General features: G+C 44.9%; 3 protein-coding genes across 3 annotated transcripts; all 3 read right to left on the bottom strand.

Moving 5' to 3' along the window:
• Window positions 1-3505: 3505 nt before the first annotated feature.
• DFL_006888 (uncharacterized protein) lies at window positions 3506-4614 on the bottom strand (the record flags this gene model as incomplete). The annotated part of the gene is made up of 2 exons (XM_067636382.1): window positions 3506-4238; window positions 4310-4614. 2 exons carry the CDS (start codon window positions 4612-4614, stop codon window positions 3506-3508), a joined length of 1038 nt encoding a protein of 345 aa, XP_067488006.1.
• Window positions 4615-5597: 983 nt separating this feature from the next.
• DFL_006887 (uncharacterized protein) lies at window positions 5598-6398 on the bottom strand (the record flags this gene model as incomplete). Its single annotated transcript, XM_067636381.1, has 2 exons — window positions 5598-6252; window positions 6355-6398. The coding sequence occupies 2 exons, from the start codon at window positions 6396-6398 to the stop codon at window positions 5598-5600; spliced, it is 699 nt and encodes a 232-aa protein (XP_067488005.1).
• Window positions 6399-12818: 6420 nt separating this feature from the next.
• Window positions 12819-15417, bottom strand: DFL_006886 (uncharacterized protein; the record flags this gene model as incomplete). Its single annotated transcript, XM_067636380.1, has 5 exons — window positions 12819-12967; window positions 13040-13768; window positions 13862-14839; window positions 15127-15342; window positions 15408-15417. 5 exons carry the CDS (start codon window positions 15415-15417, stop codon window positions 12819-12821), a joined length of 2082 nt encoding a protein of 693 aa, XP_067488004.1.
• Between the last annotated feature and the right edge of the window lie 42 nt (window positions 15418-15459).

Raw genomic sequence — 15459 nt, 5'->3', positions numbered from 1 at the left:
GGGTTTTGACCACAGGTTAGGGTGCTTTGGAAAAGGGATGTGGAGATGGGGGATTCGTGTTCGCAGGAGATTGAGAGGGTGAGGGATTCGAGGGTTGCGCATTTTTTGAGAAGGAGGTGGAGGGAGTCGTCGAGAGGGGGGCCATAGTCGAGTGGGGAGCGGCCGAGAGTTAGGGAAGTTAGACAGGTGAATTTTGGGGAGAGCCGGGAGAGGATGGTGGGGAGGGAGGTGGTTTGGTGGAGGCGGCGGGGGATGCCGCAGGGGTAGAGGAAGAGGGATTCTGCGGAGGAGATTTGGAGGGCTCTATATATATGCAGATAGGCCGGTTGTTAGTATTCCACTATCGTGATTTATTTCGGTGCAAAATTTCACGGAACACAATTCCCCGACTTTAAAAAATTCGCAGAAAAATCCCTATTCCGATGCTCAGGCCTCACATCCTGCGGAGACACATACATCGAATACCCCGCATCTTCCCATGGATGTGAATCCCTAGGAACCTCTTTATTTCTAAGATAATTTAACCACACAGATTTGATAAAGATGACTTCCAGCGACTTGATAGAATCGTTTGCATGTTAAACAAATGTCTAGGATTTGAGCAAAATTAGTTTGCCGGGGAAGTACTTCGGAATGTTCGGTGCATTGTAGAGGTTCTACTGCTTTTGGAAGATGAAGTCGAGAAGTTCTGTTGTGAGGTTGAAGATATATGGTAGTTTGAAGGGTTCTGGGGGTGGTAGTTCGAATCTTTCGGGGGGTGCGGTCATCATAAGGGTGGTTTGTTCGTAAGGCACGGTGTATATATGTCGGGAAGAATGTGAAATAATTAAATAAATCAAAGGTTTGAGTTTAGGAATCAATACTCGAGTATTGCTAACAAACTTAGTTTCTGAAATATCTATAAAACTCGATGGGTCGTACGTATAATTGCAAAAGAAGGCTAGTATACGAGAAAGGAAAGAGACTACAGATGGCTCGAATTTCGCCATGATGAAAATTAATGAACCACACGTTATTTTACATTAGAAATTAACGTGTCTAACGTCTTGGCTTTTTTCCCTTTTCCCACTGCGGCCATGAGGAAATAAAGGAAAAGCGTGGCCTTCCATCTCCACGGCTGTTATGGTATGCCCATTTTGAAATTTATCTGCGATACATCGTAGGAGGTTAGTCCAGAAGACCAATTAATCCCAAGATACTGTATACTTAGCTTCAAGCTCTGATAAAGCGTGAAGTCTTCAAGCCGTGTATCCATAGCTGCAGGATCATCCGGAGCATCACTCGAGGCTCGCCGTATACATTTCACCATAGGTTGCTATAAAATCCTTCACAGCAACATCCGAGGGAGCGTAATGACCAAATACGACCACTTTTTTCAAACTCGGACAGGCCTCTTGTAGTAAAATTACGCCCGTCATCCAATTCGCAGAGACATCAGTCTCGGGGTAGCAGAGGTGGAAGACAGATAGACCCGTGAACTTCATGAGAAAGGTCAGATCCTAGGAAGAGAATTCGAATTTGAAGGTTAGTAATTACGGAATTCGGGTAGTCGGTGTATCGGGTTAGGTAGACATCTTGTAAAGGGCTTTCGTCAAGGCAAGTCAGCGATAGCGACTTGATATTTCTAGAATCGAAATCGAAACATTGCTCAAACACCCATCTCCCCGCATCAGACAAACCAACTATCAGTTTCTGTAGTTTGGTAGCTTCAGCCGCCTCCCATTTGTATTTGTTATTTGTTCGGCACGAGATTAGGCCTGGTATCAGAAAAGCCAAATCAGCTGACATTACATTCGAAATTCAAAGATTTCAGGCTCCAACACGAAACATCAAGCATACTCACAAGTATTCCCTTAAACCAGGCAAATGCGGACTCAGAAAATCCCCGTGGTGCCCAGCTGTTATCATACAACCAGATTTCTAACTTGTCCAAATTTGCCAGAAAGCCACCGTGGTCGATGCGAGGGCAGCTATGACCGGCTTCGCCGGCTTGTTCCTCACTTTCCCACATATCCCGGTCACAAGTATCAAGCAGTAGACGTATTGAAGGTTCTTTTAGAGAACTGCACGACAGAACCATGCAGATAGAATTGTAAAAGTCCCAGACGTTCGCACCCTTAGAACTACTGATAGTGGAATGATGCAACTTGACCCTCTTAAGAGAGTCGAAACGCAGCAGTAGCTATCTGAGAACAGGTTGGGCAGATCTAATCGTTTCGAAATCACTTGTTTCATCCATTCCAGGCCGTTTACAGAAAACCGCGTCTCAAGTGAGATATTAAGGATCCTAAGGAGTTTATAGTGGCCGGATTAGTTGAGCTTGGTCTCGTGCCCAGACGTCACGAGGGGGCCAGTTGGGCTCGTTTTAGCGTAATACAATATCTGAAAAATCATATTTGTAAAACCTACTTGACTAGCCTCTCGTGCTCCGAGTAGTTCCAATGTAGACGCCAAATATGACCAGTCGATTTGTCACACAGAGCATCCCCTGGCTTGCCCCAAAAATTGAGCAGGCAACTTGAGTAAATCCGCAGAAGAAGTTGACGGAAGTGTCGGCAAGTTGATATGAGATTGATTTCCGGATCTCACGTAGTGGACTTGCCGAGCTCATCTAAAATGAGATCGGTGGCCTCGTTTGGAAGCCCGAGAATATGTGGCATTGGGCGCGCGAGAACGTGTCCGGTTTGCGCTCACGGCTGTAGGTAATTTCGAGTGACTCTTAGCTGCCTAGCTGCGCCGTCAGTCGACTGCTCGCGTAGGTAATTTTATATCATACGCGATAACGAGCAATTTAGATGGTCGCTGGCGCACTATGCATGAATGCGACTACCGATCATAGACATGGCCTTGACATGACGGCGTAACGTCGGAGGTTACAATTGTGTCACAATTTTGTATTTTCGCTCCGCCGGAAGTCTACTATATCAATAGGTTAGGCTCAGATCTAGGGCTACTAGTACGTCTAAGCGCGGAAATCCGCGACCTCGAGCGATACTTTATAAGCTATGGATAGAAATTCGAATATAAAAGAAATGGTCTATCAAAGAGACAATGAACCATTAATATTAATATAATTTGCTATAGCTAGGGCCAGGAAACCCAGATTGCTGCTCAAAAGTGAAGGCGAACAGTCGCAGACCCGGGAGAAGAATCGAATTTCTCGACCTTGATCTGAGGGTCTTTCTCGAATTTATCCATTATTGCCGTTACCTGAGAAGAGGGTGTAAATAAAAGAACCGTGAGTTCCTCCAAACGAGTAAAATTTGACAAAGAAGCAACGACTGCTTCTACCAGTTTTATATCACGTGGATGATATAGAGTAAGGGCTGTGAGTCTTGGGAAACTTTTGATGAAAGGTATTTCCTAGTATAGTAAAGATCCTGAGGTTAGCTAAAGAATTTCATTCCAGTAAATTTAGACTAGGTCCGGGTGTGAGACAAGTAAATCTAGAGAATTCACATGTTTTAAATAAATAATATATAAGAGGCGTCGGTGGTACATACCTTCAACCATATGCCCCGGGGATGGTAACCAATTGCAAACTTAAATCCCTGACTTCTCCATGAGCAACGTTGAAATATTTCTCGTAGGCGAATTGGCATCCGTTCCCAAGAGTAAGATACAACTTCCCGAGGAGAGGAAGCTCCAAGCGTTTTTCAACGGTCATTACATCCGTTCCATATTCCCTATTGTTCAACCATCGGTTACCAAGAGGACACTTCCCGAATTCTTCAAGAATGAACTCAAAATTCAAACTCCTCACAGTCTGAGAAGGTACGCTAAGTAAATCGACAAGGATATCCATAAACCATAAAGCACCTAATACGTCGCTATCCGTTGGCACCTCTTCCCAACTACGCTCCCGTAGCTTCGGCTCAATCGAGATGCTCAAGTCTTGCAGTCGTGCCGCAGAACTAGAGTAGTCAATCTCGATCCCGTCATCAGCCCAGTCGCTTTCATCATCAGCATTGTACTGGATAGATAGATCCAGCGCTGTCAGGGATGCAACTTGGGATAACACTAAGCCAAGCCCTTGTACAAAGTCTCCCAGAGAGCCTTGAGGCCCTATGTCCCGTTGAAACTCAACTCTCCTAAGATGGTTAAATCTCGGGATCAGTTTCACGAGGACATTGGGAGCTGACTGTGACACTTCTTGAAACTCAGACCATTTCTCAGTTGTCCATCCTTGAGCAGGCGGTACCCAACCTGCACGCCCACCGAACCTGACGTTGAGGTCCCTAGTTTACCCCTGAATTAGTAGATGCGTTTACTTCTTGGTATAGCTTCACACTCTAATTTCGAAGCATACTTGACCAGAGTTCCGTGTTTGAGAAAACCATTATATTTCTGTACGGTGCCTACAGCTGATGAGTCATACAAGCGGTATTGCGGTCCCTCATCGAATAATTCGCGGAATTCAAGGAAGCAACTCGAGTAGAACCGTAGTAAAATGAATTGGTAGAGAAAGCGGCATGTCTGTCCGAGTGGGAGTATCCTTCGAGATAAACGTTGGTGCACAGAATCGACAAGCTCGCTAGCAAGTGCGGGGCTAAGAGCTAGCTCGTCTATGATAAGATCCAGGATTTCAGGTGGACAGTCAAGAATTTCGGGCATTTTGGTTGATCTAGATCTTGCGGGTTTCTGCCGTACTATCCACCAGCTCGATGGGACAATCTAAACCTAGAGGGTGTCGGGGGAATTATACTATCTCAGTGTAACAACGGCAGTTCAGGTGGCTGTCAGACCTTACCCTATACTCCGCTCGTGCTCGGAACAGGGTATAATGGTAGGCTGGTAGCCGCGGATAAATTTTCCACTGAATTCCTAATGAAGGCGTCAAGATTGTAGAATTTATTGGGTAACTAGTCATATGCCCATGTCTGTGCTCGCCCTTGTCCTTGAATCAAACTGTGAACAACACATAAAAAGGCGCATGTGCATACAATGGGTATGATATCATGATTATTTAAATATATTTCGAAGCTTCAACTACAGTTCGATATACCAATATTGGTGAGCTGACAAGAAAGGGTACGAACATGACTTTAATCTATGTATTTATTGGACATGTTTTTAGCACCAACTGAAGGACAGTCTTCCGCGCATGCAATGAATTAGATGTCGTGATTATTTAACCTTCCCTTAGGTGCAGCTAGGAACTATAACCGTCTTAAAATTTTCGGCCCAATCTAGAGGCATGGCCTAGTTACATTTGAATCCAGAGTGAGCCTCCAGAGATCATTACTCAGCTGTGGCCTAGAACTTAAATATCATCATCCAGGATACTTTCTCATCGTCGATAGTCTGATCTATGCATTTTACGATATCGTGCTGCTTACATTTAGAACTATAGGAGTCTGCAATCCGATAATGCGATCCGTCGCTTGGAGGTTCGTTACTCAAGAAAGAAATTCTAAGTTCTTTCAGCCACTTTAGCTTCCCCATGTCTCTAGCCTCAAAAACCATGTCAATCCATTGTAGATTCATTGTATCAATCAGTTGAATTAGCTGCGCGTCCGTAAATATCGAGAGAAAGCTCACTCCCTAGAACAGGTTCAGAGAATTGTATCCGGTTAGTTTAAAAGTCCCATGGAGTGTCAATATCTTACTTTCGAAGCATTCAAGAGTGTCTCCTGGATCTCCGAAATGATGGGACGGGGACTAGGCTTGAGAAAGAAAATAATACATACCTCTTCTATCGGACAGAGCTCCGTACCGATCATATTCCACAACTCTAGCTCCCGTATTTTGTCTGTATCCACGTGACAGAAATCTAAAAACAAGCTTCTGCTCAGCGTGGTTTCAGTAAAATCCAGCTGTATCTTCTCTACCTTTGACACTGGTTTGTCCTGATCCCGTTCTATTATAGCCCAATCAGATTGTAGATAAAGAACCTTATCAAAATCTTTGTGTAGATCATGAACACCGACCTCAAACCTGAAACTTCGGACCCTCTGAGAAGAACTACCGATTAGTTTGCAAATAAGGTTGAGCATGCTGTAGGTTGGTGCGAGGTCATCGCTATACGCCATCTGTCCAAGCCGAATGCTCAGGTCGAGCAAACGAGATTGGGGAACTGGGGGTTCCAGCGCGAACCGATCTTCAAGGACCGACATGTCGGTCAAGTTCTCAATACCGTAGCGGAGCTCAATGGAAACATCGGTTAGTGACAAACAGGTCCTCAAGACCTGTCGGAGAGCACACACGTATGCCATAAGTGAGGGCCCGCGAAAGTTACTAAGACCGAGGTGTCTGTGTATCACACACCTCGTTAGTGAGCTCATGAGGCGTTATTGTCTATGATGTGGATGTAAATGGTCGACAGGTCAGCCAAAGGACTTACAGCTAACTTACCTCACAGAGTTCCCATACTTCATATACGGCTGGAGTTTTGGCATACCAGGAATAAAGGGAATTTGAGGGACCCATTCGTTAGTGCCCGAAATTTTCACAAAGTCAAATGTACAGTAATCGTAAATGGTAGGGATCGCAAGTGTGCGAAAGTCTCTGCCAGTTAGCCCAAGGTGATACTTATCCCCTCACTCAAATACTCAACGATCATGTATATTAGTTCATTTGGAAGGTTCAGGAGAAATATTTTCTGTCCCTTCTTCCACCCACTTGCTGGATGGCCTCGAGTTTTCGATAGGCGCGATAAAAATTTCCTGACAACAGTTGTTATCCGCATATCGAATGGTATGAATCGCAAAATATGGCTTATAGGGACTTTACCTAGTCTCGTATTTTACCAAAAGAAGTTCGGAACTCCCAAAATCTCTTGCTTCTACCTTTTAACGATTCCGAGGTGGCCTATACACGGACCAATTATGTCGATACTCTATAGGGTTATGGGTTTGAAACTAAATAAATACCTCCTCAGTCTTGTAATATAACGTTACACCGATATATACTTTCTCAAGGTCGTGTTGCCATCAAAAATGCAACAAATCCTAGATTACATGATGCAATAGTCTGCTAAGTCGCTAGCAGCATGTAGACGACATCGAAACTGCCATCCGGGTGCGCAGCTAGCTGGTGCTGTATCGCCACCCCACAGTGTTCGAAGCACTGGGAGCTCAGGCGCAGGAACGTGAATATCTAAGTACTTATATAACATGAATACACATACAAAAAAATTCGAATGGCAAATACACGTTACGTTTAATTAACGTCAATTGATACTGCCCCAATCTCAAAATCGAAAGATTACCAGGACATCCTGGAATAATCCGCAAGGGTTTGGAGTATTTGAGACTTGGGCCTTATGTTCTGAACCGTAGATGTTGATCACTTCTAAAAGGAGACCAAATCTGAACGACCCTGGCAAAAGGCATAAACCGTCTATCAGAATTCGGAGTTCCCTTAAAGCCCCAAGACCACTTCTTGCGGCGAATACGGCATGCACCCACGTAGCGTCTAGTGCAGGCCAAAGTTGTATAACCTCCGCATTTGGGAACTTCAACAGAAGTCTACTTGCATTAAGTACCTTTTGGAAGCCAGACTTTGTTAATTAACCAGGCATAACTGCTATATCTTTTGTTAGGAAACAATGGAATACTATACTTACAGATCCTTCGTCGGTGGGGTCCGATACTTTCTCACCAGTAGCATTAGTCAATCTGAGCTCTTTCACCTTCGTTGGATCAAAATAGACGTATTCTAAAAACATTGATATAGATAATCCACTCTGGCAAACGTCTATACAGGCGGCCTCGACGCACGGTAAATCCAATCTAGGCCAGCTTCGACCTTCTCTAGGTGGCCAATACCAAGAATTATAATCCCAGTCATCAGCTAATCGTTTAACTTCGAATCCGAACCCCAGTCGCTGAACAGTTCTAGCCGAAGGGTGTAATAGTTTACAGAGCGAATCTATTAGGTGCTGAGCCGGTTCTAGGTTGTTGTCATAGCATGTCTCTGTAAGCTGGATAGTTAAGTCCGTCAAACGAGGGTAGTCTTGACCCGGCTGATATCCAATCTCTAGTGCCTTCAATGCTAGTAGTCTTACTTGACTATCGCAATTAATCTGGATAGAAAGATCTTTCAATGATAGGCACGAAACCAAGATCGTCTGGATTGTTCTGATCTGTCGTAAAGCAGCATCCGAGGTATATTCGTGATTTCTCAGGTCTATTGTCTTTAAGGCCGTGAATTTAGGGAGCAGAAGGTCGAATTGGCTAGATATTGAAGCTGAGTTAAAGGTCATAGGATCTGAGGGCGCCCGTGTAGCATCTAGATACGGGTTTTCCAACTCTCTGGAAGGGCGGATTCTAGCTTTATCGCGAAAACAGGTCCGGTTATTAATGTAAAGATGCCTAGTAAGAAAAGAAATCAAGTCCTTGTTAGAATGACTAGGCAATTGTTTGATTTAAACACGTCACGATCTAGTTTGAAAAATTAACAGCGTACCTTATAGCCCTATGGTATTTCGTATATGCGAGATAGTTCGCCGTTGTGTTCTCGACGGGCCCGGAAAGAATGTATGTCTCTTGCTTCAAGCAAAAATCAAAGTAGCAGAGTGAATATAATCCAGGGATAGCAAGAAGACTAATATCCTTGCAAGTTAAACCCATCCTATATCTGCCTTGTCGAGGCAATTCGTCGAGAATGAGATATAATATCTCTACAGGAAGATCTAGGAGTCCGATCATTTTGATGTTTCTGAATAGAGATTGATATCATGATATTAAAGTCGTATACAAGTTGCAATTTCCTAGATCCTCCCCGTTTAGGTCCAGATACTAGAATGTAGTATGTAGGTAGTAAAGAGATTCTAGGAGGGTTGGGGATTGACCAGTCTCGTATAAACGAGGAGCATTTTGGTGTAGACATTATACATTTGCATCATTTCCCCTTCGTCTTTGTTCGATATCACTTCGCGTCATATAAAGAGAAGCATATCGCCCAAAGGATGTGCAACACCCAAAAGTCTAAATCTGTGCCAAACCAACAGGCTTCAAAACACTCAAAGAGTGCTCGAGTCATCTTCCCTTGCACACACAAATTAATGACCGATATCGCTTCATTTCCCCCTAGAACGAAGAATATTAAGTCCAAAATTTTAAATCTCGATCGGGATATCGATTCAGTGTGGCGCTGAATTTAAGTCTGTACTCATAAGAACAGCCTTAGCGGGCCGAGATATTTCAAAATATTTTAACTTTGCTATATGCCAATTGAGAAAGACCGAGGTAATTAATTTCAAGAGGTGTTCATATACCTAGAAGAAGATCTTAAGATAACTTAGTTGTTTAGAGCGAGAATTTGGATTGAACGTGTGAACCTCCTAATATTCGCGATACGCATCTCCTATAGCCAACGTGTAGACTTGGTCCAAGGTTTCCACGAAGCCAAACTAAGAACTCATTAAATAGATACACAACTACACAGGGGGGGTTATCTAGAGGATTAGCGTTGTGTCTAGTTTACTATACATAGAAAGACTACACTTATTGGCTTGAACATCAAAAACAAAATGAAGGAAGGCCACAGTATCTCCGCTTCTATTTCCCAGATAGTCCTCGTCACAAGGACAAATCCCGCAGTACTCCTGCAACGAGCTAGGGCCATCGTATAAAGGACTACTACCATCGATTGTCTGCACTTGGCAGTTGGACTGGGAGCCAAGAAGATATATTAGATCCTCCAACATATCCTCATCACTTGGCTCCCCGAATAATGAAATCCGGTTCCCTCAATGCTCTAAATTTCTCCTCCTTCCAGGCATCCAAAACCGCATCCACCCATTGCCACCATGCCTCTACTGGGTACGGCAGGATAATTGTTTCTAAGTTCGAGAATGTGGGGATCAAATTGGCGCCCTATGAAATTAAGAATCCAAGTAATCAGCAAGAACTCACCGACCAGTTGAAGATATAATTAGATAAAAATAAGGAGGACGAAGGTTTTCGAACTGAGAACGGATCTTTCGCGTACATGTAATATATGCAATCCTTCATATCCCATGTCTTGCATCTTAACCTCGGCTTTGTCAAAATGGGAAAAATCCTGGTAGTAATATCTGGTCGCTCCATTCCAAAATCTACCTTGTGCACTCGCGCAAAACCCAAAAGTGAACCGGGTAGCAGCCTTAGCAGGGCCATGCAAGATATCGCAGAGTATGCGCAATATACAGTAAGTTGGTTCCAGGTTTATTCTATAATCCTTGTCGCTCAACTTGATAGAGAGGTCCGTCAAACGAAATCGAGAGGGAGCTCTTGAGTCGCCGCTTCTTTCGCCATTGAGCTCATCCTCGAGCGAGAGTTCCTTCATCGATAGATAGTTTGCTACAATCATTCAGATCATTCGGATGTCCAGCGCAGGGCCAGCACCAGCTTTAGGACCCGGGGTGCTGGACTGAAAATAAATATTGGCCACGGCTGTAAATCCTGGGATCACAAGCTTTAGCTGATTGGCGAGTCTAGAACGGGATCTTTTCGCAGCAGCGATTCTAAACTCATGCGTCCGTTTCGCTTCAAGCCACCTATCTCCCGGGGCCTCCTCACTGCAGTACGGACATTTGGCTGTCAGTTTCGTTCGAAGCGGAGGCTAGGTGTTGACATAGAACTCCCTTATAATGCCGGTCATATCACTAGTCAGTAAAGCCTCTAAAATAGGGATACTACCGGAGGTATCGCGTCTACCTACTTAGTGTAGCACCCAAACTTCACGAATCCGGGACAATTTGGTTTGTCGAAAAGGCGTTCACCCCCCATATGAGCGTAAGTTTTGGCATATTGGCAAAATTCGATGCGGAATATTGAATAGATCTCGAGTAGTGCAAGATGGGACAACCATCGGCAAGTTACCCCAAGACCGTGGTTATCACCGGGGTTTAGTTCATCGATAATAAGAAAAGTCGGCTCTGGGAGATCTAGAAACCGAACCTTATCGTCTTGTTCTCACGGCGTCACGACGAAGCTTCGAGTTCGAGAAGAATGTGTTTTTAAGACGGGCTGTAAGAGACTTCATCGGCACGCACTATCGTCGGGACACGCTATATTTAACGGTATTTGTTGCAGCGCTGGCTTGGATGGCGACCTAGTCTGGGTACGAGACAACTTTCTTTTGTCTGCGATGTGTATTATATCGAACTGCCCGCCTTTGCCCATGGTTGAGGTATCGTATGTCTAGTCTGGCCGGTGGACCACTGCCCCGCGTGCAATCGCATTCCTAGCCACATGAGACAGCCTTTGCCCTCAATTTACTAACATTGGTTAATCTCGTAACCTAATATTGGTGTTGTGATTCAGCCTACAAACTACCACGATTTGGAGCGATATGGTATGGTATATATATAGTTTCGAGAGCGGTATCAGCAATGTTGGGTTGTGAAAGAAAAATACCACAAAAAACTGTGTCACCAACAATAAAAGTGCAGCTAGAATTTTCGAGAAGGGCAGGTATCGATTGATTACGGAACGTCCTAAAAGAAGGCCTCGCCCTGGAGTCCGAAGAAGGATATATGGCAGAACCGATCTTCCAGTGCCCCAGTCTCCCTTCATATTCTGCAAAGTATTCAAAGCCATTGTATTGATTCAATTCGATTGTTATTATATCTACCTACATGAATTCTTCTCATATATCCTAATCATCTTATATCCATCCATCTTTGTCAAATAAATTCCCTTCTCTTTTTCTCATAGTTGTTTTTTCTTTTCCAAAAGCAAAAAAAAAGCAAATCACAGCCTGAACATCCTATAAATGAAGAGTTAAGGAAAAAAGCGAAGTAGCAGATCGAAAAAAAATGAAAAAAAAAAAAATAATAAATAAATAAAGAGGAAAGAAAGAAAAGGAAAAGGAAAAGAAATACGAAGAATAAGTCTCTCCATTTAGAGACAAAGTCAGAGTGAGAGAGATGTTGTCAGAGTTGTAGCCAGAGGTTTAAAAGAACTTTTTCCACTAGAGAAGTACAAAGAAGTTTTATAATTAATTTTTACACGAAAAAGAGGGAGATAAAAAATATAAAAAAAGACGAAGACGCGGGAAAACGAGGTGGGGTTTAACAAATTTTCCCCTCCCATAGAGTACAGATTTCCGCCGCATAGAAAAAAAGAGAAAAACCAGAAAGAGTAGAGGAAAAAAAGTCTATCAATACCCTCCCGTTATAGAATTACACCTCTTAACAAAGATTTGTCTCGAATAAAAAACCAGCTTTGATCCGAGCCGTCGAAGACCACAGGAATGCTTTTTTTGTGCTGCTGCTGTTTGCGTGCTAAACCGTTAGGGGACGCTGTTATAAAATGTGGTAGCGTTCGGGAAGCGGGTGGAGGTGGATTAGATAGAAACATGCAGTGAGGGTGGAGAAAAAGAGGAAAAGGTAGAAGGATATATACCGTAAGTGAACACCCAGATAGGATAAATACCCAGAAAAAAGAAATCGGGAAAGGATATTGGAAAAAACAGAAGCAGAGATTCAAGGGAAAAGTAGGAGCCGTTCCTTGGTCATGAAAAGAACACAACTCTGATGATACAAAAAGAAAAAGTTCATTCTGCTCGTCGGATGCAGGAATGAATATGCAAAGGCAAAAGCAGATACAGATGCGTTAATGCAGATAAACAAGATGCCACGAGAACGTAATGCTTCAGGATAGGTATAGGAAAGGGTTCACGTCTCGAGCCATAACATAGAACATTCTAAACAAAGCCAATTTTATCCGCCACAGGGATACCCATTTTTTGAGAATCAAGGAAATACCAACAAGAAAAGTCAAAAGGTAGAAAGCAAAATATCGGTCCGTCTATTAACGATCACGGCCTAGGAGTGTTGAGATTTGAAGAGGTTGGGAGGGAAACCAAAGTGACTGACTACTCAAGATTTAATCTCGGTCAGAGCCAGCCTTGGATCGTCGGTACCTCTCCATCCACTTTCTCTTGCCCACACGAGTTTCCAAGTGTGGAGCAACAGCTGTCGCATCCTGGCCGTTGGCGAGCAATGCGCATCGCATCTTATTGCGGTATGCGTCCACTGTGTATCAGATCGAGTCAGCCGATAGGTCTAAAAATACCGTTTCAGATTGAGAATAGGGGACGGACTTACGAGCTCTCTGCAGGAACATTGTTCGGCCGGCGAAGACACGGCTTTGGCTCCAGCTCATGCGGTAGCCAAGGTCGTTCAATGCGGACTCCTTATCCTTGCGCGACTTTGTTGGTGGCGGGGTTGAGACATCAAGATTGCTACCATCCATCATCTGAATGTGGATAGAATCGCCAACAATGGTGCCAGAACTCTCCTCGGGTGATGGCATTTGTCTGGCGTAGTAGCTCCTTGGGTAAACGCTGTTGCTCTTTCTATAAGAATCCGGAATCTCATCCATATCGACGTTATCCAACATGACACGGACACGGACTCGCGACCCACGGTGCGGGTCATCGACCAAGATGAACTTGCGTCTCTTGTGTTCTGGGATATCAGCAAACAGAGCTTGCTCCGATGATTTAGGAGCAGAGAGAGAAGCTGCTGGGGCAGCCGTCGAAACGGTTGTGGATTGAGTTGTTGCAGTAGGTCCCATTTGTGGGTTTCCAAGGCTACCATCCATCACATCGTGCAGGGAAGGGGGCATGGATGCACCATTTGTGGGCTCGCTTGGATAAGCAGGGGGGTATGGTTGGTAAACATGTCGAGCGTGCATGTTATCGGCAGGGGACTGTGCTGTTTGGTGGGGGTGATGATGGCCGTTGGTGTATTCACCTCCAGCAGGAGAAATGTGCCCGGTAGGGGTTCTGGAATTTGGTCCGGCTGCAGCACCCATGTGGGCATGAGGATGGACTCCAACGTAAGGAGAGTTAGCTTGATAATGTTGGGGGCGGAGCATGCCATTCATATCACCGTTACCGGCAACTGAATTGCCATCGTGCATACCTTGTCCTGGTTGTCCCATACCGCCCGGCGTTTTAACGCCGAGTGGCATTTGACCCGCATGAACTGGGGAACCGGCAGTCAACTGCTGAGAAGCTGCATGGACTGCTTTTCTATTGTTAAGCTTAGCCATTCTGCGAACCCTTCGGCTTCGTAGTCTAGGATCTTGGTTCGAGTTTCGCCAGCTATCAACGGCCCGCTGAATCAACCCACGCTTTCCACGAAGTGGAGGGTTGAGCTCGGCCAAAGCCCATCCCACGGTGTTGCACTCAGTTTCATAGACCAAACGGTTCCCTCTGTACTGGTCCTTTGGGCAGCATGCCCTCGGGTAAACGCAGTTTTCTTGCTTGAACTCAGGTGTAAGATTGTCTACATTTACAGACTCAACATCGCACCTGATGGTATATTCCATCTTGATACGATCTCGCGAGTACTCGAAAGCAATCCATTGGACACCATTGTTATCCTGTCTTACGACTAAGGGGGTTGTGGCAGGAATAGGGCCTGGAGCAGCGCTGGGGTTGACGCTGTTGGCACCCGGACCAGCGTGGGTATTGTTAATCGGATTTGAGTGGTTTGCTGGCGGCTGTGTCAAGCCTGCATTGTGAGGAGGTTGTTGGGGAGCCTGCTGAGGTCTGTGAACAGGCGCCTGTGAGAACTTTGTAGTCGGAGATTGGTGCTGAGGAATACCGGCGTGGTGGGTCATGGCCGTGGCCCCTGACTGGGACATCAATAAGGGTTGGCTGGTCATATGCTGAGCCGATGGATACGGGCTCTGCTGCGACGGAGGGAGCGAGTATGTTTGTGGGTATCCATAGAGATTTTGCGGGATGTGCTGAGCAGAGTAAACAGACCGGTGATCAGCGCCTCCCGGGGAGGCGACCGACGTCGGCGAGTTGCTTTGCGGTGTGTGATACATTGGTGGGTAATTTTGGTGAGGCCGGTTCATGTGAGTTGCCATAAGCTCTGAAGCCTCGGAGTCTATACAGTAAAATAATTCATTCGACTGTTAGCAGGCCATTTTCTTAAATTTCTATTTCATGATTTTTCAGTTCTCCCTTTGGGAGGAAATAACGAAATAGGAACCAGTCGGCTCCTGGATTCAAATACACCCCTCCTAAATAACGATTCCGACAAGTCCTGAGAATCTGGGGAACATGGGATTTCCCGTGGCACGCACAGTCCACCCACCCCTTTCCAGATCGACAGGTCCTCCTGCGTAAACCAAAAACGGGAAAACAAGACAAAAGGAGAGCGGGAGTTCCTACCTTGGTTGATGTAAGGGCTTTCTGGTACGCTCGTGACACTTATTGGAGAAGGGTGGTTATAGTAATTCAGAGATTCCTGCTGCTGTCTCTGATAGAGCTGCTGAGGCAGGTTGATGGCGCTGGGCTGGTATCGTCCTTGTCCCTGGTTAAGAGATTGCACGTGAAGATTTGAAGTATCTCCCACACCTGCGGATCCGGTGCGACCACCACTTTGATCTTGAGTTCGCTCCACGTTTGAAGATTACGGAATAAGAATTAGGTTGTTTAAAGAGTGTCGATACGTATTGTCATTTCTGTGAATATGCAGTTAGTATCAAAATTTCCTCACTTCCC

This window comes from Arthrobotrys flagrans (genome assembly GCF_004000055.1).
Source record: "Arthrobotrys flagrans strain CBS H-5679 chromosome Unknown unitig_8, whole genome shotgun sequence".
Taxonomy (NCBI): Eukaryota; Fungi; Ascomycota; class Orbiliomycetes; order Orbiliales; family Orbiliaceae; genus Arthrobotrys; species Arthrobotrys flagrans.
Note: the sequence above shows the minus strand (reverse complement) of the source record. Positions and strands in the feature narration are given on the sequence as shown.